At 44.9% G+C, this 27,733-nt stretch overlaps 1 protein-coding gene across 1 annotated transcript in view; it reads left to right on the plus strand.

Annotated features, from left to right (window-relative positions):
• ST8SIA6 (ST8 alpha-N-acetyl-neuraminide alpha-2,8-sialyltransferase 6) overlaps positions 1–27,733 on the plus strand; it is a 134,090-nt gene that overhangs the window by 42,614 nt on the left and 63,743 nt on the right. The window contains exon 3 of the mRNA XM_036243883.1: positions 22,953–23,042. Coding sequence (XP_036099776.1) covers positions 22,953–23,042 — 90 coding nt within the window. The remainder of the gene's footprint in view (positions 1–22,952; positions 23,043–27,733) is intronic.

Below are 27,733 nucleotides of genomic sequence, written 5' to 3' on the forward strand. Positions count from 1 at the left end.
CTCAGATGAATTAAACTACATACTATACAATTTCAGTTGTACTAGGGATTGTTGGAAGGTGAGTTCCTTGGGAAATGACTCTTCAATATTTGAGGATCTAATTAGACTCCAAGAGGTTTTGTCAGTATCTGTTTCCAGGATGAGCCTCAGAGAGAGTTTTGAGGATGATCACAAGGGCTACAAGTGGTACATGACTTTCACCGTAAGAGAAAAGGGCACCATCTCGTCTACGAAGCATTTCGCACTCCTCAGTCTTTGAGATTATAATTTTTTTAAAAAGTAACCATATCATAGTTATCATTTTAAAACCTCATTCTTATCTGCTTGGAAAACATCTGTGTCTATTTAAGCCTTGCCAGGTGGACAAACACTTTAAACATAAAATTCTGATGATATAAATGCAAATGGAAAAATTTGGAAGCATCTTATCCAGTAGCACAACTGGGTGATCTCAGCTTCAGAAAAGGTCAAGTGAAGATGGCTAACAAAGCTGTATGCAAAAGAGTGATGTAAGAAGGTTATGAAAAAGGCTTCAAGAAAACAACGAACCTCTGCTGTTTTTTTAGCAGTCTTTTCCAAGCAAAAAACAAGAAAGGGCTATGCTCTGTGCTTGGGGCAGAATAGATCTCGCTCTCTGCAGGTGAGGGAGTCAGAACTGCTCCATTCCTCTTTGGCTTCCAACTTCTCTTTCAACAACAGTGATCTGCAGATAGGAAACATCTGGCACAGCAGGGCGGGCATGGGAACCCACAACAGGTGAAGAGCTCGTCCGAGCTCACCGTGTCACCTGGAGTAAATTCAGTTCTCCAGATAGAGACAAATGATCTGCCGGGAGCTGTGTTCTTTACACATGGGCTCGGATACCCCCTCCTGCTAATCTCATGAGAATGACGGAGAAGAGGAGAGGTGATCGCAGACCAAAAATAGAACACGTGTTATTTTGATAGTTGGAGGGAAGATAAAGATATGTTCTGGAGACCCATAAACTGGTGAGTTTGACTGAAAGTGCTGAGAGCAATAAGAAGGGAACATGGTAACTGGAGGCCGTGTTGTTTATTAGAAACAAGACACTTCCAATGAACCTCATGTTTTGTCTGGAGGGAAGCAGGTAGTGTAGGGATTGAAGCCGAAGCTGTATAGGCGGAAGCCTGGGGTGTGACTCCTCACTTCGCCACCATGAAGTGAATGACTATGGTTATGTCACGTGATCTCTCAGAACTTCAGTTTCTTCATCTATACGTAACTCTATTGGAATCCTGGGCCGGTGTAGTTCAACCCCAAGCTGATGTTTAAGGAAGCACAACTTGATATGCGGGGAAAAAAATTTCTATCCTTATTTTCCTTTCTCTCTCTCTTTTTTTTTTAATCCTCACCCGAGGACATTTTTCCATTTTTTGTACAGATAGAGTGGGAGGGAGAGAGAGGAAGAGAGAGAGAGGGAAACATCGATGTGAAAGGGACACACCGAGTGGCTGCCACCCACACGACCAACCAGGGCCGGGGACAAACTGCAACCGAGGTACATGCCCTTAGCGGGAACTGAACCCAGGTCTCTCCGGACCGCATTTATTTTCCTTTCTCTTAAAAAGCGTAAGAAAGAATCCAATTCAGAATCTTCAGCGATGCTGTTCATATCCCATTTCCTCTTCTGTGTTGTTTCTCTCCCTTGCCCTCAAGGAGAATCAAATGTTACAAATGCTGAAACAGCTCTCTCTTCCACCGAGACCAGGCGGGTGCTCTTCCTTCCCCATCTCCGCACCCGGATCTTTATTCTTTATTATTTTTGACCAACAACTGATTTCTCCAAGTATTTTCCTTTCCAAGCTTTGTAGGGTTTATCTTCTCCTGTTCATGCTCCGCCAGTTCTCTGGCTGATGTATGAAGCACCAGGGCCGGTCTGGCTGACACCGCTGTCCTTGAGAGATACACGGGGTGGGCACCAGTGGAGATCTGCGGGGCAAGGATGGGCTTCTTCTCTCAGCCTGGAGGAGGGAGGGGGTCTGATTAATTTCTTGCTGTCAGGGAGCTTCCATCGTGTGCCAGATATGTGCTTGGTGCTGGAGATACACAGGGAGCACGGCGGGCCAAAGCTCTGCCCTCTCGGGCAGATAAGTCATGACAAGCAGTTTAAGAGAAATAGAGAGACGGTGCTGGTGCCTGGCGCGGGTCAGCTTTAGTTCAATGGAGGTGAGGGAAAGTGTCGCTTTGACACTTGAGTTAACACCTGGAGGATGAGAAAGAATGTTTGTTTTAATCCTCACCTGGGGATATTTTTTCCATTTATCTTAGATAGAGTGGGAGGGAAAGGGGGAGGGGAGAGAGAGAGAGAGAGACATCGATGTGAGAGAGAGAGAGAGAGAGAGAGAGAGAGAGAGAGAGAGAGAGACATCGATGTGAGAGAGACATATTGACTGGCTGCCTCCCGCATGACCCTGACAGGGCTGGGGACAAACTGCAACCAAAGTACATGCTCTTGACTGGAATCGGACCCACGACTCATTGGGTCCGAGGGCTGATGCTCAAATGCTCAAACCACTGAGCCGAACTGGCAAGGGCAAGAAAGAACGTTTAGGGCAGAGGGAGCAGGGATTAGATAGACCGTGAGCTCAGCATGTTTGAGAAGCAGAAAGAATGGAGCAGAAATGGCATAAGGACAGGCATATAGATCAGTGGAACAGAATGGGGAGCACAGAAATCAACCCGTGCCTTTCTGGTCAATTGATATTTGACAAAGGAGGCGAGAGCATACAATGGAGTAAAGACAGTTTCTTTAATAAGTGGTGTCAGTCCATGTTCAGTTTGGCTCAGTGGTTACAGTGCTGCCCCACAGACCAAAGTGTTGCAGGTTTGATCCCCAGCCCTGGCCAGGGTAATGAAGAAGGCAACCAATTGATGTGTCTCTCTCACATCAATGTTTCTCTCTCTCTCTCCACTCTTCCCTCCCTTCAACTCTATCTAAAAATTAATGAAAAAAATATATCCTTAGGTGAGGATTAACAAAAAAAATGGTGTTGAGAAAATTAGACAGGTACATGCAAAAAAATAAAAATGAAACTGGACCATCATCTTACACCACACACAAGAACACACTCAAAATTGGATAAAGACTTAATTGTAAGATTCAAAACCATAGACGTCCTAGAAGAAAATTTAGGCAGTAAAATCTCAAACATTTCTTGTAGCAATATTTTTCTGATATATTGCCTCAGGCAAGGGAAACAAAAAAAACTACAAACTACAAAGTTTTTGCACAGCAAAGGAAACCAACAAAATGAAAAGACAAATCACTAAATAGAAGGACATATTCACCAATGATACATCTCATAAGGGGTTAATATCCAAAATTTGTAAAAAAAAAAGACTTATGAAACTCAACACCAAAAAAACCCAAACAATCCAATTTAAAAATGAGCAAAAGACCTAAATAGACATTTCTCCAAAGAGGACATAGATGGCCAATAGATGCATGAAAAGATGCTCAACATCACTAATCATCAGAAAAATGCAAAATAAAACCACAATGCGATTTCACCTCACACCTGTCAGAATGACTATCATCAATAAATCAATAAGCAATGAGCACTGGTGAGGATGTGCAGAAAAGGGAACCCGCATGCACTATGGGTGGGAATGCAGACTGCTGCAGCCTCTGTGGAAGACAATATGGAGTTACCTCAAAAACTTATAAATGAAACTGCCTTATGACCCAGTAATTCCTATTCTGAGAATATATCTGAAGAAACACAACACACTAATTTGAAAGAATATATGCACCCCTATGTTCATTGCAGCGTTATTTACAATAGTCAAAATTTGATTAGTGATGTTGAGCATCTTTTCATGCATCTATTGGCCATCTATGTCCTCTTTGGAGAAGTGTCTATTTAGGTCTTTTGCTCATTTTTAAATTGGATTGTTTGGGTTTTTTTGGTGTTGACCCAAGTGACCATCAGTAGATGAGTGGATAAAAAAGCCATGGGGACCCTGGTCAGTTTGGCTCAGCAGTTAGAGAGTCGGCCTGTAGTCCAGAGAGACCCGGGTTTGGTTCCCGCTATGGGCATGTACCTCGGTTGCAGTTTGTTCCCGGCCCTGGTTGGTTGTGCGGGTGGCAACCACCCATGTGTCCCTTTCACGTCAATGTCTCTCTCTCTCTCCCCCCCCCCTTCTCTCTCCCTCCCACTCTATCTGAACAAAAAATGAGAAAATGTCCTCGGGTGAGGATTAAAAAAAAAGCCATGGTGCACATACACAATGGAATACTACTCAGTCATCAAAAAAGAGGAGATCTTACCATTTGCAAAAGCATGGATGGACCTGGAGAGTATTATGCTAAGTGAAATAAGCCAGTCAGAGAAAAACAAATACCATATGATTTCATTTATATACGAATTTAATGAGCAAAATAAACTAACAAACAAAACAGAAAGAGGGTCATAGATACAGAGAACAGACTGACAGCCATCAGAAGGGAGGAGTGTTGGGCAGTTGGGTGAAAAATATGAAGAGAGTAAAGGGGACATAAATGGTGATGGGATCGTGAATATGCAATACAGTATACAGATGATGTATTATAGAATTGTGCAGCTTGAAAACCTATATAATTTTATTAACCAATGTCACCCCAATAAATTCAATAATAAAAAGGAATGGATCAGAGAAAGAAAAATACTAAGAAAGATCTAGTAAGTCAGGTAATGTTGTGGGACACAAGACTTGGTGAGGATATGTATTTCATTCTAATAATAAGTAAAATTGCTGTGAGGTGGTTTTTTTTTATCCTCATCTGAGGACATTTTTCCATTTTTTGTTCAGATAGAGTGGGAGGGAGAGAGAGAGTGAGAAACATCGACGTGAAAGGGACACATCAAGTGGCTGCCACCCGCACGACCAACCAGGGCCAGGGACAAACTGCAACCGAGGTACGTACCCTTAGCGGGAACCAAACCCAGGTCTCTCTGGACCGCAGGCCGACGCTCTAACCGCTGAGCCAAACCTGCCAGGGCGAAATCACTGTGAGGGTTTGAGCAAAGGAGAGCAAAGGAGTGACAAAAGGAGTTCAGGTTTCTGAAGGCTCCTCTGGTTCGGCATAGAGAGTGGATGGCAGGGGGACGGGAATGGAAGCAGAAAGCCGAGTTAGGAGGCCCATCCAGGCAATAGATGATGAGCCTTGGACTGGAGGGATGGAAGCAGAGATACAGAGATAAAAGAAGGGGAGAAATCAAGGATGATGCACTGTTGGCTTGAGCAGTTCATTGCCATCCACTGAGATGGGCAGACTGGGGAAGGGAGAAGGAAGTCAAGGGCTACATTTCAGATGCGCTTCCTTTGACAGACATGCGAGGGGACTGTCAGATAGGCACTTGCACTGTATAAATGAGTCTGGAGCTCAGGGAGCGGTCGGAGCCACACATCTAAATTTGGGTGACACCACCAGAGAGACAGTGTCAGTCAGGAAGTAGGATGAGATCACTTAGCATTAGAAATAGCTGGAGAAGAGAGAATGATCCAGGGACAAGTTCTAGGGCATTTCGACATTTACAGGTTTGAAAGAGGAGTCAAGCCAGCTGAAGGAACCCGGACAGCGTGATGTCATGGATTCAAGAAGAGGAAAGGTTTTAGGGAACAGAGTGGTTACCTGGGGCAAATGTTGCTGTAAAATTGAGCCAGGTGAGCCCTGGCTGGTTTGGCTCAGTGGTTAGAGCGTCGACCTGTGGTCCAGAGAGAGACCCAGGTTTGGTTCCCGCTAAGGGCATGTAGTTAGGTTGCAGTTTGTCCCCGGCCCTGGTTGGGTTGTGTGGGTGGCGGCTGCTCCATGTGTGTTCCTTTCACATCGATGTTTCTCTCTCTCTCTCTCTCTCTCTCTTTCTCTTCCTCTCTTTCCCTCCTACTCTATCTGAACAAAAAATAGAAAAATGTCCTCGGATGAGGATTAAAAAAAAAAATTGAGTCGGTGAGAAGAGAGAAGTGCCCATTGACGGTGGAGCACGGCAGATGTGGAGGAATTGGGGGCAGTTTCAGCCGGATTTGAGTGGTCTGACGAATGAATAAATTGTTGAGGAAGGGAAGGCAGTGATTTTAGAAAATTCCTTAGAGAACTGTTGTTTCAAAGGGAGGTGGAAAAGCGAGTTGGGACGTGGAGAAAGATTTTGGAGTCAACGGCGCACGTGTGAATGCTTGTTAGAGTGATCAGAGGAGACAGACTGGCTATGCAAAAGAACGAAGGGATGAGTAGGTCAGTGATGTTCTGAAGAGGGTAATAAGGGCTGGGATCTGGAGCAGGTTGGGTCTACTGTCTTTTTTAATTATTATTTAAAACATTTTTTTTTTTTTTTCTGTATTGCTTTGAGAAAGAGAGAGAGAAAGGGAAAGGAAGAGAGAAAGAGAAATATTGACTGGCCGCCTCCTGCACACCCCGCCTCCCCACTGGGGATCGGGCCCACAACCTGGGCATGTGCCCTGATCAGAAATCGAACCGGTGACCTCTTGGTGCATGGGTCAACACTCAACCACTGAACCACACCGGCCGGGCAGGTCTATTGTCTGATTGGAGCAGGGACATTTCTTCTTACACTTGGTAAGATGGAAAAGATGGGCACTATTAAGGATTTGTGTCTTCACCAAAATTCAGGAGCTGAAGCCTTAACCCCAATGTGACTGTTAGAGACAGGGCCTTTATGAAAGTAATTAAGGTTAAATGAAGTCTTGGGATGAGGCCTAATCCGATAGGATTTGTTTTCATATAAAAGATCCTTATAAAAGAGGAAGAGACACCAGAGAGCTGTCTTCCACATGTGCACACAGACAAGGGGCCACTTGAGGACACAGTGAGGAACTCAGGACGAGAGACCTTATCGGGTACCAGCCCCGATGGCTCTCTGATCCTGAACTGTTAACCTCCAGAAAATAAATGCGTGTTGTTTAAGCCATCCAGTTTGTGGTATTTCGTTTGGCAGCCTGAGCAGTCTGCCGGCCTCAGAGCGACAGGTGTTAGGAATAGAAGAAGGCAGGTAAAGGTGCTGCCCTCTGGGGGCCCTGTTCCTCAGCCAGGCATGAGGGAAAGCCCGCAGCCGACGTGGGTGTGCAGGTGGTGAGCGTGGAAGGCTGGGGCCGAGCAGAGGAGAAACGAAGTAATGGTGTGGAGAGAAGAGAACGGAATGTATTAGGGAAACCTAGTTTTTCTTAATAAAACATGAGATTTCCAAGTATCATCCAGTGCCCATTTGAAATGCGTAGAGCTGACTTGAAAGGGAAATCATTCAGCAGAGTTATGCGGTTTTTCTCCAGCAGGATTTGGCTGGTCAGGGGGAGGCCCAGATGGCAGAGAGTTGGATAGATTTGGGGCTCTGAGCTTGCCAGGCATGGGCAAGAGAGAGAGAAGCAGGAGAGTTAAAAAGCATCGTGAGGGTGTGAATTGGGAAGGAAAGAAATGAAGATACAAGACGTGTATTGGAGGGGATTCTCCATGAGACTAAATAATTATTGCACGGAGCATACTAGAATAAGTGACTTGGACAAATAAATGTATTAAATCAACAGTAATAAATTATAGGTATTATATGAAAGTGGTGATAAGAATTCTCACTTCACAGGGTTGTTTTAAGGATCAAGTGAAAATACTTGGTAAACTATAAGGTGAATTATTAGCTTGGTAAACTAAAGTAATGTAGTTTGTATATCTTGATATCCTTAAAGCATTCCTTCCATAGCTGTCACTCATAGACTAGATTTATGAATGGCTGAATCATTGCATCAAAAATGGTTGATTCTGCCCTGGTCGGTTTGGCTCAGAGCGTCGGCCTGAGGTCCAGAGAGACCCGGGTTCGGTTCCCGCTAAGGGCACGAACGTCAGTTGCAGTTTGTCCCCGGCTCTGGTTGGTCGTGCAGGTGGCAGCCACTCGATGTGTCCTTTTCATGTCAATGTTTCTCTCTCTCTCTCTGTTCCTCTCTCTCCCTCCCACTCTAACTGAACAAAAAATGCAAAAATGTCCTCGGGTGAGGATAAAAAAAAAAAAAAAGGTTGATTCTGCTTTTTATTATCTCTGTGCCATTATAGTGCTCCATTTTGGCAAAATGGTCATTACTTCTGTGTCAGATGATGATTAAGTGAGACGTTTCAGTGTGGTGGACACTGGATAAGTATGGGTTTTGTCTTCTTTTATTTTGTTTTTCCAGAGGCCAGCAATAAATAGATGGAAAAGATGTTAAAGACCCATAAGTTTTATTTCAGGAACCTTAAGCAAAAAGTTACAGGAACTTTGAAGGAATAAATTCAGTCTGCATTTTTTTATCTAGAACTGCTCAGACAGAAAGAGAATGAGATAAGACTTATAAACTCCAAAATTAAATACAATTGTATCTAATAAAGAGATTGACAAAGTTGAGAAGCTACATATCATTACTGGGAAAGAAATAGAAGAGTTGAGAAAAAAGATAAGTAGTTGAATTAGATGGAAGTTCATCGCCTAAGGGAAGAAGCCACAGCTGTAACAAAAATAGTCATTCTAAATATTATATTTCTTGAATTAAAAATGCATTCATTTTTTGATGAAAGTAAGAAAAGAGGTGTGTTACATAATAGATTGCTTCCACTGTGTGTGCCTTTATCTCAGCTTCTCCTATATTAATATGCACTTAGCATTGATGACAGACCCATTCTTGTGCAGCTCTTGTGGACAAAGTGCCTGAAAGGCCCGTGTGCCAGGAAAATGCGGGCTCAGACTGAAGGAGGGCACCCTGACGCAGTCATTGTGATGCAGAGGCGACGGAATGCCCTAGACCCCTATGCTGAAGTTGAGGCCTCACAGCTAATTGTCCTTCCTCCTGGTTATCCATGTGCTAGAGTTGTTAGGACACAACTGTTGTCTGACACAATGCAAGAATGATGGTTCCCGTGGGATGGCTTCAGAAGCCCGTCTCTGTCCAAAATGTGGTTCCTGCTTCAGAGTTGGAATCTGCTACTGATTTTTCTGAGCCCCTGTCAGGAGGGACTGGGGCTGGCTTGGCTGGTGGTGGGTGGATGGGATGGGCGAGGCTCTGGGAAGCCAGAGCCAGGGGGTGGGGGGCGGGCAGGAGTTGTCCAGGGCAACAGGAGCCGGAGGTTGGGGATGTGAGGGTAATCTCAGTGACTGCTAACCATGGCCAGGAGAGAGCCCCGAGGTGAAACCCAGGAAAGGCAAATCTATACAGTGGGAATAGGATGGGGAGTTGAGAACTGGGTAGGCACAGGCATAGACTGGGGAGGTCAAGGGGCAGAGGCGCAGAGTGATTGCAGTTCTTGCACTAGACCAGCGTGGGGGAGGTTTCTCTTTGGTTCTGCTTAAAGGCAACAGGATCGGGTGTGAGGATGGAGCAAACATTTCTTAAAAGCATTAAAAAAATACAAATAATGTTCCTTGTGAGTTGTCATACATTAAAAACTCATTAGAACTCATTACTATGTGTGATCCTCCTCACGAAGACTAGTGTTTCAGATGAGTAGGACGTGGGCTAGGAGTTCGTTAAACAGCAAGAAGAGGTGTTTTCCAAGGGGAACGGTGCTTTAAAGAACCTGGGATGTCCTGGGAAAGAGGTTCTGTTGCAAATGGAGACAGAACACAAGGGCTCTGCCAAGTATGAATGGAAGACAGCAAAGCAAAAAGAAACCATCCAACCCCACCCCTTAAAAAGTCTGTAACTTGCCCTGGCCAGTTTAGCTCAGCGGTTAGAGCGTTGGCCAGCGGACCAGAGAGTCCCAGGTTTGTTTCCCACTAAGGGCACGTACCTCGGTTGCAGTTCGTCCCCGGCCCCGGCTGGGGTCATGTGGCAGCCAGTCCCTCTCACATTGATGTTTCTCTCCCTCTCTTTCTCCCTCTCTCCATCCTGCCCTATCTGAAGATAAATGCAAAAATGTCCCTGGGTGAGGATAAAAAGAAAAAAATCTGTAACTGGACCAAGTAGCTCTGATTGAACTAGATTCAAATTATTGCAAATTTTAAGTGAAAAAAGAGCAGGACATTAGCTAGAAAACTGGATACGCAACGCAGATAAGAGATTAATACACTTTAATGCAATCAGGAGTTCAATTTTGTTAAGTAGGTTTATTGCTCCTGAGTTGCGTGAAATGAGACTTGATGGACTACATTGGTTTAGAACCCAAACCACAGGGAGTAACTGTATCTTTTCTTTTCTAAGAGTACTATGTTGTGCTGTTTCCTTGTTGAATTTCGTCTGTAATTATAGTGCTCCATTTCGTGATGGATATGTCTCTTAGGGCACTCTCATAACCCTTCCTAATTACGGCTTACCTAAACAAAGCAAATTTGTTACCCAATTCTCTTACACTTTCATTCACTATTAGTAAGAACATTTGGGCAACAGCATTTTAAATACAGTAAAATCTCAATTAAATGGAATGAACAGAGGCTGGTTCTTCTGGTTAATCGAATCTTAGAGTTAGCTGGCGGTTGATCAGAAGACCTTTTTGGTTCTAATTCTTCCTGTTGATTTTTTCCCTAGAATTTTATCTTTCTTTTCGATCTGCTCAGCTCCAGAATCTATATTTCCCTGGATGAGGTTATAATCTTGAAGTAACTCAGGTTGAGTTATCATTTATTTATTCATCCATTAAGACATTGTTAGAGGGCTACTAATAGACAAGAAAGAAGCAATCAGGTCAAAGACAGACACGGAACAGTGCGGCAGTGAGTCAAAGGCAAATTCTAGAAGGTGCTTTTCAACAAATTCTAGTTCATAGTTTTTTCATCATTTACTTATAACACATGGGTCATAGGAAAAACATCTTGATCGAAAGGGAGATTCGTGTGTGCTTCCTGTTAACAGAGTAAAGTAGTTTCTGTCTTATTTCAGAATTTGGAAAGTCATTATCAGTGACAGGGTCTTTTGCCCCTTTTCCCATTTATAAACTTGCCACAGTAAGTTGAGATGGTCCGCTTGTTATTTTTATTCTATTATGACATATTTTCTTGTGATTTTATTTCATATCTCATAGCTAAGATGTCCGCAAACGTTTGGACATTATTTCTTCAAGATTGTTTTGCGCTGATTTTCATTCTGATGCCACTCACCTTGAATTCCACAAGAAAACCCAACAATACATACAAACATCCACCGGTTTTGAATGTTAAGTCAGTAAAGTAGGATTTTGCTCACTGCTCACGTGTGTTCGGTGATGAGTTTTTTCAGTGTTTACGTTTTTATAGTATATAATTTCTCAGGGGCCTCCATATTGATTAAGCAGCTATTCCAGGTTGGTGCCTAGTCTTTGACCAATTCGCATTGCTTCAATTTTTCCTTGCTCTGATGATCAAAACACCATTGTACCACCCTATTAAATTTTGTTTGTTCAGTTTTTTAAAGAGAAGCTTTCATAAAACTCTCTACACGAGGTCCCTAGTTTTGAACCTAATGCTTTCTTTTTTTTTTAATATTGCTATTTTGTTAATTTTCTCACTATTTTGTAGTTCCTTTCTTCCTCTCATGTCTTCCTTTTTTTAAAATAAATTTTCCTCTATTGATTTTAGAGAGAGAGGGAGAGAGAGACAGAAACATCTATGACAGAGAACATCTATTGGCCTCCTCCTGCATGCCCCCCACTGGGGATCGGGCCCACAACCAGGGCATGTGCACTGACCAGGAATCAAACCAGCAACCTCTTGGTGCATGGGTTGCTGAGCCATACCAGCTGGGCCTAATGCTTTCTTAAAAATGACTATGAAATATGAATATGGAAAAATGAACTATTGACTTGCAGGCAATAAGAGAGTTTTCACTCTTAGATGACTAAACTTATTTTATAACTGTTATGGTTCAAAATATTTATGAATTTTTATTTATTTATTTCTTTATTTATTTATTTCTTTATTTATTTATTTATTTTTTTCCTCACCCAAGGACATTTTTCCATTTTTTATTCAGATAGAGTGGGAGGGAGAGAGAGGAAGAGAGAGAGAGAGAGACATCGACGTGAAAGGGATACATCAAGTGGTTGCCACCCACACGACCCAACCAGGGCCGGGGACAAACCGCGACCGAGGTACATGCCCTTAGCGGGAACTGAACCCGGGTCCCTCTGGACCGCAGGCCGAAGCTCTAAACCCTGAGCCAAACCGGCCAGGGCCAAAATATTTATGAATTTTTAAATTCCAGTGACTATGTGGCTATCTCAAACACTACCATAGCGTCAACATGGGATACAGATGAAAGTTATTTTCTCATTAAAGTTCTTTTGTCAGAATTCACTTCTCTAAGTCTTATTGAAGACATATTTAGTTGAAAGAGACATTTATTCATTTTTTGGTTGGGATGAAGAACTTTTTATTGGGATTGCCTAGCTAATATGGACACTTAGACATGAATTTTAACTGACATTTTAGAAACATTTCCAACTCACACCTATTGGCCTTTTCTTAGTAAAGGATGGCATCCTTCAACTATTACCCAGTTTGCTTGAACAATGCCCACTGGAGGGCTGTGCTCGGTGGGCTAAGTGGAGGTATTAGCAACGATGGAGGCTACTTGTGTGTTCTCTGTAGTGCAGCCCTGAGTAGGAGGACCCCTGCATCCGACTCAGGAAAGCAGTTATGTTCAATGTTCTCAGTACCATAAATCTCTTATATTATTTCCTCTGTTGGGCTTTTCATCTAAGAATTTGAAAACAGAACAAAACAAGAACAATAATAAATACTCAATAGTAACCCAGTAACTTAGCACTTTTTACTCTTACAGTTTTTCAAATAGTTTCTTTGTTTTTCCCACTAATATTCTGGGCATAAGACAGTGACTCATTTCTTAAAAAGTCTAGATTGTTGCCCTGGCTGGTTTGGCTCAGCGGTTAGAGTGTCAGCCTGCAGACCAAAGAGCCGTGGGTTTGATCCCAGTCAAGGGCACGTACCTTGGTTGTGATTGATCCCCAGATTGACTGGTTAAAGGTTAGAGGCTGAGATTGCACCTAGGGTAAGTATTAAGTTTTGGTTTGCTGACAAGGGGCTTAGCATAAGTGACTCCCTTTGGGGCCTGCTACTTGTTTGTTTTGTTTTGTTTTTAACAATGGAAAATTGCTAAGAGGAAGCATCAAGGGTAAGAAGTGCTTCAGCTTACCTGACCTGACCTGCAGGAGGCCACGGCGATCGGATATCACCTGGTGATGGTGAGGGATGAGGCATTCAGTCGGTTATTGAGGGTGATCACATGTAAATGATGAGGAATCATGGCTAAACTGACTTAGCAAGCATCTTGCTAAATTGGGTTCTTTTTTTTAAAAAAAAAAATCTTTTTTTTTTCCTTTATTGATATTTAGAGTGAGAGGGAGAGAGAGAGAAACATCAATGAGAGAGAACATCAATTGGCCACTTTCTGCGTGCCCCCTACTGGGGATCGAGCCCACAACCTGGGCATGTGTCCTGACTGAGGATTGAACCAGTGACCTCTTGGTGCATGGGTCGATGCTCAACCACTGAGCCACACCAGTTGGACTAAATTGTGTTTTTAAGGCCATGCCCGAGGATGGGCCTAGTTGAAAAAGAGCTCCGAGGAGCCTGACCAGAGCTTGGTCAAAGAGAGAATCTTTGTCATTAAAGAGAGGATCAGTTAACCTGAGGGGGGCACAGACAAGGGGTACTGTAGACAATGAATACCTCTCCACTGAAGAACGAATGCTTCCCTACAAGAGGAGGTAGAACAGCATAATGGTTAAGACTAGAGAACCGTGGTGCCTGGGTTCAAAACTTCACTCCAGTTCTAACTGTCAGAGCCATTTTAGGTGTGTGCTTTAATCTTACAGTGTCTTATTTTCCTCATCAATAAAATAGACAGAGTGCCTACCTTGCCCATTCATTGTTAGGTGTAAATGAGATGACATCTGTGTAAGGCATTTCAGACAGTACTGGACACCTAATGCCCACCCAACAGATGTGACTGTGATCTTCACCCTTAACCGGGAGGTATATCAGAATTTGTGCATCAGGGAATGTGGATATTGGTATTAAAAATACAGCCCTGGCTGGTTTGGCTCGGTGGTTAGAGCATCGGCCTGTGAACCAGAGAGTCCCGTTCGGTTCCTGCTAAATGCACGTACCTCGGTTGCAGTTTGTCCCCAGCCTTGGTTGGGGTTGTGTGGGTGCAACCAGTTGATGTGTCTCTCTCACATCGGTGTCTCTCTCTTCCTCCCTCTCTCCCTAATGTTCTATCTGAAGATAAATGCAAAAATGTCCTCGGGTGAGGACAATTAAAAAAAAATACGCACACACACACATACTCAGTTTATTCAAGGTTTTCAAATTTATAGCACCTTAAGGAGAGCTCAGAACAATGTTAGCTGTGTAGAGGAAGAAAGTATTGTTGGCAGCGAGATAAAAAGGACTTCGAAAGAGGCACTGTAGATAAATTCTATCCTGACTCAGCACTGCTGAGCTTTTCTCTAGTCCCCAAGGGTCTCACACTTGGGACCCGAGAAACGAGATACCAGCGCCCCAATGATTATCACTTGTTTTCTTACCAGTCAGCTCCTTTTTCAATTTTATCTCTACGTTGCTAAAGGCTCCATTTCCTATGTAGGATCCTACTCTTACCTGGCTGGTGTGGCTCAGTGGTTGAGCATCGACCCATGCACAAAGAGGTCGCCGGTTCGATTCCCAGTCAGGGCACATCCCCAGTGTGGGGCAGGCAGGAGGCGGGCAATCGTTGTTCTCTCTCATCAATGTTCTTATCTCCCTCTCCCTCTCTAAAATCAATAAATAAAATAAAATTTTAATAACTCTCTCTGTCAGAATTGTCCTTTTGGTAACCCTCACTTCAGCCTTCTCAAGTAAGTTAATGCTTCTGGTCTGCTCCAAAAGACTCATGCTGAATGTAGCCAGGCCCACCTGTTTTGGGGGCAAGCAGTGGAGTGGAGGGGACTGTAATTCAGAAGAAGTGAGAGTCTATGAGGTTCACTGATGTGAATTCTTCCTTGAATAGTATCGTGATAGGCAGTGATACTGTTAACGGTTTAGGGACATTTTGTGCTTCCATGGGTAAGTTTGCATTGTTCAGATCACACAATCCCAAGTTATCTGGTTCTAAACCTTTGAGAGCAATTTCACAACACTGTAAGTTGTAGTTAACTCAGAGCGATGAAAAATATTTCTTGTCTATAAATATGCAAATTATGTTCTATCTGGTAGAGATCCATTTGACCCCCCACCTGTTTTGCCTCTATTTGCACATTCATCTTAGTGTTCCTGATAAATGCATGTGTGTCTTGGCTTCTCCTGGTTCCCTCATTAATAAAATAAAGTCTTTAACAGGTGTTCATTTTATATCTGTAGGATATTTATGATTTTACACTTTTGAAAACAATCATTCAACAATGGGAGGGGGGCTGGAATACATTGTGGTAACTAATTTAGCAGTAAAGAGCTAGCTAATTATTCTTTGTCAAGGGCAACCCAAGGCAGGTAAAAATGAAGAGAAAACCAAGATCACAGAGATTTTTTTGCAAGTTCAGTTGGCTGCAGTGTTCATTTATAAAAGGTGAATTTCATGTAGTCATTTTTAAAGCGGTTTCTATATTTTGAGTTAAATTACATCCACCAAAACACAGATTCATGGCTTCTTGAGATTAATGTGATTATGGAAAATAGCAGTGTTCATCCTGCAAACTTCTCCTCACCAGACTCTGTGTTCCAAGGCAGCAGGGACACCGTCTTGTTCACTGTCCTGTTTCCGGGAGCCATTCTTGTGGCACGTGATGTGGTTCCATTCATGCCTGGTGGGTGACGGAACCAGGAGACCGGCCAGGTCTTCCCAGCTCAGTAGGCACAAGACTTGGTTTTGTTAGTTCCTGTGTACGACTGGTATTTCACAGGCAGATTTTTATGTTAACCAAGCTCCAAGGCAGGCGATTTATAAACCAAAATACTAGTCGATTAAAGAGAGTAAGCAAACTGGCGGTGGGCTGGGCGCATGCGTCTCTCCGGGAAACCACACGGGAGCGGGCACACTGTGGTTAGCATTTGCTTGATGAGCTGGAAGTCCAAACGCAGGTGGCCACTGTCGCCTCTGTGCTAGAGGCAGGCCAGCCTGTTTTACCTCCTCACAGGGGGAATTCTACTGGAGGTCCGCAAGGGGAAGGAGCAGAAGAGGTGTTTGGAAGAATTCTGTTTGTCTGGGCTTTCCATTTGTAGGCTGCATTTCCCATCTGTGAAGAAATTCTTTCTTCAGAGAGAATAGCATTAATTAAGCTTTTCACTGAGATGCACAATCTAGTCTTGCCCCCTTCCTGGCCACTGTAAGTAGAATTCGGGTGTTCTTGAAACTTGCAGATCACCCACAGGCAGATTATTTTGAGGGAGGTTTACTGTCCAGGGGACTGACTACGAAACTGCACTAATTACGAGTCACTTACGAGTCACGCTCTGAAGGGGACGTAAACTCCGTTTCAGAGGGCCTTGTGGGTGCTCACTAAGCATTGATGACATTGTTTTGTAGGGATCAAGTCACTTGTTTTTTGAGACATTCTTTGCATTATCAGAATCTTAATTTTTATTATTTTTCAGGAGTCTCTTAGCTTCTTGCTAGTCTGTGAAATTGTGTCGGGCGGCTTTGTAAACCGATTGCTTTCAGCTCGAGTCTGACCTATAAAGAGAGAATTTCTAAAACGCAGATCAGCCATGCAGATAATAATGACAGAATGCTTTTTTTGTGTGTATGTATGTTTTTCCCCCAATCTTATTAAATCTTTTTTCCCCTTCCAACACACTGAAGTGATGAAAATGTGCCCAAGGCTTGGTTGCCAGTACTAAACAAATAACTCCTATAATTCAATAATGAAAGCAGTCAGAATCCGTAACATGATTTGCAAGGAATGGAGAAAGAGGAATTTGTATCGTTTAATGTTTCTCAAACTGTTAATAAAAGCCGAGTCATGCTCAGGGGCTCTGTATGTCCAGCCGAGGAGTGTGGGGCGTGTCCTGAGGCAGGTGGGGTGAGGGGAGGGTTAGGAGCAGGGACTTGATCAAATGCATGTGAGGTAACTCCTCTCGGGGGCAGTGAGGATGGAGCAGAAGGGAAAAGACGCTGGTTGAGATGTTTGGAGAAACAAGCAAGCTGCAAAGACAAGAGTCCTGGAGAGAGTCCTGAGAAATACCGTGACTGAATACCAACCAGTTGCTTTAAAGTAACAGACAGAAAAAGAAGAGCCATGGCAGACAACAACACGCATGGATTGGTCCAGGAAAGAACTTGCAAAAGGACCTTGATCACCAATCAGAGATAGAAAAACAAAGAGAGAGGACTGTGCTGGGAGCAGGGGCAGAGTGAGTGGTCAGTGGTTCAGATACTTCAGACTGAAGGGGGAAGGAAAAAGACTGAGTCATGCCCTGAATCTGGAGATGCTTTCCAAGAATGGTTTAGTGGGTTTGTAGGGACAGCAAAGGGACAGCACCGGGTTGCAGTTTGCAGGAGGAGAAAGGCGTTAGGTAGAAACAGCAGAATGAGTTGTTTGGCTTGTTACTGACTTCGAGATGGTAGAGAATGAGCATGAGAAGGAGAAGACGGTGGAAGGGAAAAGGTGAAGATTCAGAGAATAAAAAAATGAAGGGATGGGCTGGGATCTTAGAGACAATGGGAAGGGATAGGATGGCAGGTGGCTTGTCCTTTTGTAAGAGTAGAGAGACTTTTTTCTCTGAGGTGGAAGATGAGGATGGCTTATGGCCAAACATCAGTTCACACCAGGCAGCATCAATTTTTTTTTTTTTTTTTCTGAAATGGGAAGCATGATTAAATAAGTTAGGACAACACAGAACGTTGAGGAGAGCAGATCAGTGAATGGGGAAGTGGCTGTTGAAAGAAATGGAAGGGGCAGGTTACTACAACACGTAATAGAATTGTCAAGGCGAACAAAAGCCCAAGCAAATTGAACACCACGAGCTTATCAAAGCACCAACCCACCTACTGTGTGATCCTCCCCCCCCCCCCGCCCCAGCAGTCCTGGGAGCTTAGATATAGGAAAGTATTATTCCAGGGGGTGGTTCTATTGCGCCCTTATCACCGATTTGCCAGGGGACTGGGATAAAACGTCGAAGGAGCTAGGAATTGAGAGTGCTGGCAAGATGGTACAGATGCTACAAATGATCTTCTAACGGAGCAACGGAGGAGGCAGCGGCGGCGCAGTCGGAGCCGCCTCAGCAAGCTGGGCCGGGCCACTTCAAGTGCTAACCTAGCCCACCAAGCCCCAGGAGGTCTCCAAGGGGGTGGCCACTGTTCCTTCCGTGACTTGTTTTGGGACCACTCAATTGTATGGTCGGGCAGGTCACCTAAGGACCGATCCTTTTCCCTTCTTTAGCTAATTCTGGTAAGATGCGGTTACAAGGGGTTTCCATCAGGAAGTTGGAATTTTAAAAGTAGCAGAACTCACAGAAACATAATTTTTATTTTGAACCCACAAGCGTCTGGCCCCAGGGATTTGGGTTCTTACCATTTCTTGGGCGGTTCTCCTGACGTCGGTACTTCTCCCCACGACCCAGTGCTCAGACTCTCAACGCCAGTCAGTATCGGGGCCCCTCTCCATTTACAGCCCGGACTTCCCCTGAGAGGGAGCTCCGGCTGCAGGCGTCCTCCACCACCCCAAGTTCTCCGATATCCGTCCTCTGGGATGGGGCTTTCTGACCCGACCCAGTAAGCCTTCCTGGGGCCATGGTTCAGCACACACTCATCTCGTGCAACCCCTTCTTCCACCAGGTTACTCCGACTCCAGGTCTTTGGAATTCCTACTTCCATCTCAGTCAAGTTCTCGGTCCTCTTTGACTTATCTGAGAGATTTCGCCAAAGCAGAAGTGGAGGAGGATTCAATCTAATGTCTATCCGTAGCGGGTGCCAGCATATTGAATCGGACCTGTCCACCGGTCATGTCCTCTCTTAACTCAGAACTGAGAAGATGTCTTCTTTTCCTCTTTCAAGAGCAAGTGACCCCCTTGTGGTTCTCCCCAGATTCAATGAACGTCTAGTTCTCACTTACTGACGCCACGGAGAGGAGTGACTGTCCAGTCTCGTTGGGTGACCGAGCCCTCTCCCTGGACGATCTCGTGCCTCCGCCTTCTCCAGGGCTCCTGACATCTCTGCCGTGTTAGGTACTCAGCATTTTAAAACACGGCATACTGTTGACTAAGGATTCTGTCACTGAATCACAAACACTGTAGAAAACAACCTAAACTGGGGGATCTGTCCGAGGGGCAGTGAAAAGGGCTGTGTTGTCAGATGCCTAATGCAGACAAACATTTCGAGTTTATGGATTCCGCACATGAGTACTTGAACATTTGCCTTGGGATGTTTTAATGTCAATAGGCGAAAAGGAAGAAAACTGTGAAGACTCTTTGAAAAGGGGACAGGAGAAAAACAGAAAGGAAAGGGAACTCAGGGGGCCTCTCTTTCTGTTCCTTTCACTGGGAATCGACTTTTTTTTTTTCTTTTTCTTTGTTAATCCTTATCCAAGAGAGTTTTCCATTGATTTTTAGATAGAGTACAAGGGAAGGGGAGAGAGAGAGAAAGAAACATTGACGTGAGAGAGACATTGATTGGTTGCCTCCCACACGACCCCAACCCAGGCTGAGGATCAAACCTGCAACCCAGGCGTGTGCCCGTGACCGGGAATCGAATCCTCAACCCTTCGGTCCAAGGGTCGACGCTCTCACTGCTGAGCCAAACAGGCTGGGCAGGAAGTGACTTTCTGTGGATGGGAGAAGCTTCTGACCCCTGTGGTAATGACTGGTTTGAGGAAAGAATACAATGATGTGTTCAGGAGACTAGGAACACAGCATGTATTAAGTGACTTCTGTATACCAGGTGATTTTAAACATATCCTGCATAACCCCTCGTCTTAGTTCACTGGGCTCCTGGAACAGAGGACTACAGACAGGGTGGCTTATAAACAAAACACATCTATGTCTCACACTTCTGGGGGCTGAGAAACGCTCGTCCTGGCAGCTGCAGACCTGGGGTCTGGGGCGGGTCTGATTCCTCACGCATGGTCACCTTTTCACTTGACCTCACAGGCCGATTCTCTAAGGGCACTAATCCCATTCATGAGGGCTCCCCTTCTTGATCTTATCATCCCCAAAGGCTCCCCCTCCTAATACCATCATCTTGGGGGATTTCAACGATTGAATTTAGGGGGATGCAAACGTTCGATCTATAACATCCCTATAACTACTTTATTGATTCAATAATTTTTAAAAAAGGGAACCCTTAGGTTCAAAGACCACAGTCAGAGAGTGGAGCCCAGGTGCTAAGGCTGGTCCTTCTGACACCCAAGACCCTGTTTTCCCTGTGACTTCCTCCTCTCGCAGCCGTTTTACCCCGGACACTTCATTTGCCTTCCATGGGTCTTCTGTGATTTAGTTGGGCAAAACCGTTCAAAACTGACTTTTTTTTTTTTTTTTTTTTTTTTTTTTATCCTCACCCGAGGACATTTTTCCATTTTTTGTTCAGATAGAGCAGGAGGGAGAGAGAGGAAGAGAGAGAGAGAGAAACATCGATGTGAAGGGACACATCGAGTGGCTGCCACCTGCATGACCAACCAGGGCCGGGGACAAACTGCAACTGAGGTACGTGCCCTTAGCAGGAACCGAACCCGGGTCTCTCTGGACCGCAGGCCGACGCTCCAACCGCTGAGCCAAACCGGCCAGGGCCAAAACTGACTTTTTATTAATCGAGATACTTTCCGCTTTAAGGAAAGTTGTAGGACGTGAAATGCTGTGCTGCCTGCCCGTTCCAGTTCTGCAGTTCCACACTGCAAAGCCATCATCATGCAAAGCACTGCTGCTTGGTAATTCGCTTCATTAACAGCGCTGCCGGAATAAAACACACAGCCAATTAGAAATAAACAAATCCTTGGAAAGTATGGTAATACATTCAGGAAGCACAGAAGGTGAGGCATGTAGACAGAAGGAGGGAGGAGGAAGAGGGCGGCAGTGGGGGAGGGGAGGACATCCTATCAGGATAAAGAGGAGTTTTATGAGCCCATATGTACTCTGCGCTCAGTGTTTGTAGGCAAATCAATTATGAAACTTTCTTGTTTATATCTCGCCCCGTACACCGCCTGCTCCCTCACCTCCCATATCCAATTTATTTTGAAGTCCTGTCAGTCTTATCTCCAGAATAGATCTTAAATCTGTGGGCGTCTCTTCGCGTGGCGTGATGGACAGTGCGGTGCCATGGCCCATGTCTGTATCCCCATCTCCCCTCTTTCTGGGCACCCAGGACGGTCGCTGTCTTCTGCCTCCCACTTTGCCATCAGGTTGGGCATGTGACCCAGGGGGTATGCGGCCAGCACGTCCTGCCACCGCAGGTAGGGAAGCAGGCTGTGGCGGTGAAGGTGCCCCAAGACCGGAGCAGTCTGGGTCCCTAAACTGCACGAATGGAGCTCAGTGCCCTAGAGGGCCAGCCCGTCGTGCAGTGGGCATTTCATGAGCAAGAAACAGCACTTTGTTACGGAAAGCGACCGTGAGCTGGGTGCCTTTATGACAGCACAGTCTAAGTTGCCACTGGCTCTCTCCGAGAACCGCGCAGAAGCCTCCTAACTCCCGCCGTTTCTGAAGTCCTGCCTCCCCTCACTTCATTTCTTCCCGCAGTGAACCTCTTAAAGCATACAGCAGGTCACATCACTCCCTGCCCCAACCTTCCGCGGCTCCTCCTCCTTCAGATAAATTCACAGGCCTGTGCACTCCGGCCCCTTCTCGCTACAAACACCCTTTAGCCGGGAGCCCCACCTGCCTTCTCTCAGTTCCTCAGACACTCAGGGTCACTCCCCATTCCAGGGCCTTTGCACATGCTTTCCCTCTGCCTGGAATGCCCCTCCCCCACCGCTAACACACTCTCTTTCTCTCTCCCCCCAAAGTTCAGCTAGCTCGTTTGGATTATCCTTGAGATTACCACCTAAATGACACGATCTCAGAGGCCCCTCAGTGCGCAGGGGTCTTCCCATTACACTCCTCCGTGGCACCTACTGCTGTTTTAACGATCCTGATCACAATTCATAGTTCTGTACTACATTCATTTACATGGTTTTGTGTTGGATAGATCTTGCTCCCTAACCAGACTGCAAGCTCCACTAGGGAAAGGGACTGTGTCTGTCTTATCCACTGTCACGACCTACACATCCTGTGCCTGGCCCCCCAGCCCTTGTTAAGATGTCTTCAGCAGATACCTTCAGGGTGGTTAAATAAATGTATTGACAGTAGTCGGAGTTAGACACACGATTTGAAGTCTAAGGGAAGTGATTTGTGATACTTTTTGGAGCATTTATTGTATCAGGCATGGAACCAAGTACCAAGTGCTTTTCTTTGTCATTGTGCATGTCATGTCCATAACACCAGGAGGGGAGGACTAGAGATGGAAACTGAGGCCTAGAGTGGTTCACTAGCCTACAGTACATCCACCAGGCTCCGTGGGCAGCCTGACCCCATAACCCCTTGCTTTTTGATTTGGTTTTGTTCCAGCTCCAATTTTTCAGGTGCATAAAGTGACAGCCACAGGCCTCCTATCATAACTACTGTAATAATCAGAGACCAGATTTACCATGCATCCTTTTAGGAGAGAACTATTGACCTCCTGTGTCTGTGTGCTTCCCACCAGAGACACCGACTTGGGAAAATAAAGTCCTCTCACACACACAATGATTAAAACTATTTAGTAACTCATGCATTGTACATAATAACCTCACAATATGAAAATATAAAGTCTTCCCCAGGGAGTTCTTTTCTTTTTGACGTTGTAGTGTGCGTTTTTTGTTGTTGTTGTTAAATTTAGACCCATCAGAAGTGAAAATATCAATTTCCTTTTCCATGGAGACATCCAATAATGGAATAAAAACCAGACTTCATTTGAACACACTTTAGCAATTAAATCTGATTTCTGTTAACAACATCTTGTAAGTGTTCATTTTAAACCAATCTTCCTTTAAAATCTCTCTCATGAAACAGCACCTATCTGAGTGAAAAGTCGCTCCAACTGACAGAGAGATGCACGAGTCTGCAAAATGGCTTTGAGGCACTATTGAACAAGACAAAAAGGTAAGTTCTACTCTTTTATATTCAAAATATTTTATAGCATCTTTGAAAACATCTGGAAGGTGAGACTACGTTCGGCTCAGGCTTGGCCTTGAGCTTGGGTGCTCCAGTGGGTAAGGAGGATGGACCAGGGCCGAACGGCGTGGCCCAGGATCAGACCCTGCTGGTGGGGACGCTGCTCATCTGTCCCTGGGTCCATATTCACTAAGAACTATGTGTGGTTTTGCTGGCTAAACTGTTATAGGCCTTCAATCTTTTTGAGAATCCTATAAACATTCTGGACCCATTTTTTTTTAAAAAATGCACACTTGTATTAAATTGCTTACAATCCCAGAGGTGAGCAGATTTACCCCAAGTCCCAGCTGTGGCTCACTCCCTACCTCCCGACACCTGCTTGCAATGCTGTATGCTCAGGGAGTTCATGACACCATCCTCTCCAAACTGGGGAAAAAGAGATGGAAAAGCTACAGCGCTTCAGGCACAGAAGAGCCACTGGTGGCCTAGGAGCCTGAGGGCAGAGGCCCTGCGCTGCTCGTATCAGGACTGAGTAGAGGCTGAGAGTCTGCGCAAGAAGGCGCCTTCTGGGTGGGGCATGTGGTTACACCTGTACTCTCCCCCAAAGCGCATCGCAGTTGCGTCTCACCTTGGGCTTGCTGACAACGTGGGGAGATTGTTCAAGGTAAGAGGTACAGCACATTTCCTCATGCGAGGGACACCCAGTGACCTTCCCTCCTCCATATTTTTATATATTTTCTCTTTCTCTTCCTAAAATTACCTCTCTCCCTTCCTCCCTTCCTCCCTCCCTCCCTCTCCCTCTCTTCCCCCTTTGCCCCCCCCCCACTTCTTCTTCTTTTAATTTTAAACATTGTGTTTGTGGGAGGAAGGAATTTAAAAAGATGCCCAAAATCATCCACTCCCTTCCCTGGGGGTGTGGGAGGTTGTGTGTGTGTGTGTGTGGGGGGGGTGGAGAGACCAAGGTAGGCAACCTGGTCTAATCTCTTTTTAACTGCACCTCTGGGTTATAGACCCATGGTATTTGCTGTACCCTGGCTAAAGTATTATGTACAGTAAATGGAACCCGGGCTTTATGAGGCAGGTCTCCCTGGAGAATGGCTCCTAAGCCGTCCGAGTCTCTGGTATAAAGGGAAACGTTCCGTAGTTTAAATGTTCCTGCTGTGTAAGGAACCTCATGGACCTCATTCTGAGACCTCACCTGCTATTCTAAGCCCAGGGCAAGGAGACAGGACCAGTGAGGGTACCCCTGTGCCGCAGGCTCCTCTCTGCTCGGTCTGCGGAGACTCTTGGCTGACTGGATCCTTGAAATTAGTAGGAAAGTCTGCTACTGGTTGAGATCTCTGATTTGAGTTAGTCTGGTTTAACAATCCAATCCTGTATGTTAGCTCAGTTTACTACAAAAGGTTTACAATTTTTGTTCTCTTTTTCTTTAAATTCCAACTGAGGGGCCCTAAGCTTCCCAGAGAAATCGACTGTGCGAAGAACCTTCCATTTGCCATACCGGATCCACCTTTCTCTTCGCCACAGTTAGTCTGGGTCGTTCTTCGCTCTGGGAGGGCAACCTACAAGCACTTCATCTGTAGGCTCCTTTGTCACCTGGTTTCCTCTAGATGTGACCCAGAGAGGAGCACTAGAAATTAATGAGAGAACGGGAAGAAGGGAAGAAGGTTTCTTCTTGTGGTGTTGCTCCAGGTCAGTCACACCCCTGACTGAAGGATGGTACTGCACCCTGAATGAAGGCCTTTCTTTAGGACTCTTCTCCCCTCTTTGTCCTTTCCCTCCTTTATGCCTTCCCCCTCCCTCCCTCCCCTGAATCTTCAGCTTAGGGCGAAGCGGTAAATAGCCCTCTGGTACTGTTCTTGGATTTCCCTACATTTGGCCCAGGCCTTTAGGAAACATCCCTTCTTTAAGCCATCCTTCCTGCCAGGACTCTGCTTGGAGCAGATGGGCTCGAATGAACACTTGCCAATGCTTCTCTTCTGGAACAATAAATGCACGGGATTTGGGGGTGGACTTAAAGTAGCTCATGCATTATAGACGGTGCTGCACATCTGTTCTGACCATGTTGGAGTAATTTGTTTGTCGTCTGTTAGGCTCTTCCTGAAACTTTTTCTGAGGGACTCGCATTCTCAGCTTCTTGCACATAAATGCCACCACGTGCCATGAAGAGTGAACGTGGAAAAACTGGGCCTCGCTCTAGCATCTCCTGTGCAAGCCAGTGGTGCTCCTTGCCCAACATGTGAATCCGTGTGTGCAAGCTGCCTTTGACTCTTCAACTCTCTTTCTGATAGGAACTATTTTTGCACCTCAAGTGACAAAAGTCCTCAACGGGAGGCTGATCCATGGCTGTGCATTGAAGCAGAGCCCTTGAGTCAGCATTGGGGAGCATTCCTGCATCCTGGGAGGTCCTCTTTTCTTGAGGCAGAGAACTTTACAACTCCTTTAAGCGCATCCACAAACATCGTCGACTGCAGTCTGCTAATGAGAATGCCTGTGCACACGGTCTCATGTTTGCTGTCTTGCTTTTTTTCTGTCGCCTTGTATTTGGTGCTAAGACCTTTTCTCTGCTATTCTTTAGGGGGATGCCTTTTCAGTACACACACAATTTTCAGCTAGCTCGTATAATTAGCCTGCACCGGTATTCTGTTCAGCAGAGGTCCAGAGAGAGCAAGCACGAATTGTCCATTGTGGCGAACGTTATTTTGCACACAGGAGACTAATTTTTTCAGTTGTATTGTCTATTATCAGGAATTGTGTGTTCTGTGACCAGTGCTATTACAGACTTACAGGGAACAATCAGGAAAGCTATTCAGTGTGTGGTGATAAAAAGTAATTTCATTTTCTTAGAAATAATTATTTAGCTCTATTTTGGTCATGGTCTGTTGAAGTATTTGAATTTTCTCTTTCTTCAGCCAATGTGTCCTTCTCAGGTTGATAAATAGAATTTAGGAAGACAAGCCTTGTGGTGGGAGAGACGGTGCACCTTTTCTCCACTGGCCTTCACTAGTTTTGAAGCAAAGAAAAACAATTGCCATTCTGATGAATAGTGGAATAGGATACTATGTCACAATTTAGTATTCTCTCCTAAAAAAAAATTTTTTTTTTCTTTCTGTATTCTCTCTTTAAGAAAACTATTAACTCCATAAAGCTTGTTCATGGTTCTTCTATCCTTGGCGCCTGTCACAGACTGAGCACATAGTAGTTGCTCAGTAAATATTTGTTGAATAAACTAATGAGTGCATACATACCCTTCTTAAGTCTTTAAAGTATTTCCTCTACCATCTCTAATTTCTAGGTCTTGAACAGTTATCCTGAAATCCATAAACTTCTACTCCTTTTTTGAAACCACTTTATAACTTTTCTGATTCTCTTTCTTTGAATCTTCAGTGTTTTCCGTGTTTTCCTACCTTATCCTTTCCCGTTGAATGTTTCTCTGGGTTCCTTCAGCCCAATCCTTTTCACCAGGTTCTCTCCCAGATGAAATATTGTAGTGTATTAAAAATGCTACATAGCCACCTTAGCATGCTGGGTTGCTGATTTTCAACAGGGCAAGATTATCTGTAATATTTTTCTGACTATATTTTTAGCAAAATGATCATTGTAGGGATAGCCAAGCTGTCCACCTTAGTCTGCAATGCTTCAGACCCAGGAACGATTTTTCTAAGAGCAATACTTCCGAGGGGTTGACCCAGGAAATGAACTCATTCCTCCCCTCCGGGTTTTTCTGATTCTCTGTCTGTGCTTTTTTTCTTTCTTGTGCTTCTCTTCCATTTTCCCAGATGATCCTGGATCCTGAGAATATTTACATTATACTTGTTCAGTGTCTGCCATTTGGTTAGAGTAGGTGAACCGCTCTAACAAAATCTCCTAAAACACAGTGCTATAACAGCATTTTATTTCCTCTCAGGCAACATTCAGTATAGATATCTCTTCCTGCTTAGGTAACTCTCCCCTGAGTACTGACTTAGGGGTTCTGGCTCTTCCCATCTTACAGTGCAGCCGTCTTCGGCAGATGATCCCAGACTCGCTGCTGGAGGTGAAGATGCTGGGAGAAAGCACACACAGCTTGGGGGAGACACACATCACGTCTCTGGTTTGGAACTGGCCCACGGAGGTGTCTGTGGTCACGTGACTGGCGTTGGCCAATAGGATGGGAGTGGAGTTGGCGTGTGGTTGGCACTGGGGAGCAGTGCCTGGCTGGGAAGCCGGTGCAGCAGCAACCACATGCTGTGAAAGAAAGCATCACTCTGTTGACTCTCGCCCCTAAGGTGTTTCTGAAAGGAGGAAGAAAACATTTTTCCCAAACAACAGCAATCTTAAATCTTTTTTTTTTTTTTTTTCTTTTTTTTTTTTTTATCCTCACCCGAGGACATTTTCCCAGGTTTTGTTCAGGTAGAGTAGGAGGGGGAGAGAGGAACAGAGAGAGAGAGAGAAACATCGATGTTAAAGGAACACATCGAGTGGCTGCCACCCGCACGACTGACCAGAGCCGGGGACAAACTGCAACCGAGGTACGTGCCCTTAGCGGGAACCGAACCCGGGTCTCTCAGGACCGCAGGCCGACGCTCTAACCGCTGAGCCAAACCGGCCAGGGCAGCAATCTTAAATCTTTTAAACACTAGTGTAGTTAAAATAGTGTCTCCAGTGAAAAGAAGAGACTTAGAGACCTTCTCCTTAGG

The sequence above is a fragment of the Molossus molossus genome, unplaced genomic scaffold, assembly GCF_014108415.1.
Source record: "Molossus molossus isolate mMolMol1 unplaced genomic scaffold, mMolMol1.p scaffold_m16_p_1, whole genome shotgun sequence".
Classification (NCBI taxonomy): Eukaryota; Metazoa; Chordata; class Mammalia; order Chiroptera; family Molossidae; genus Molossus; species Molossus molossus.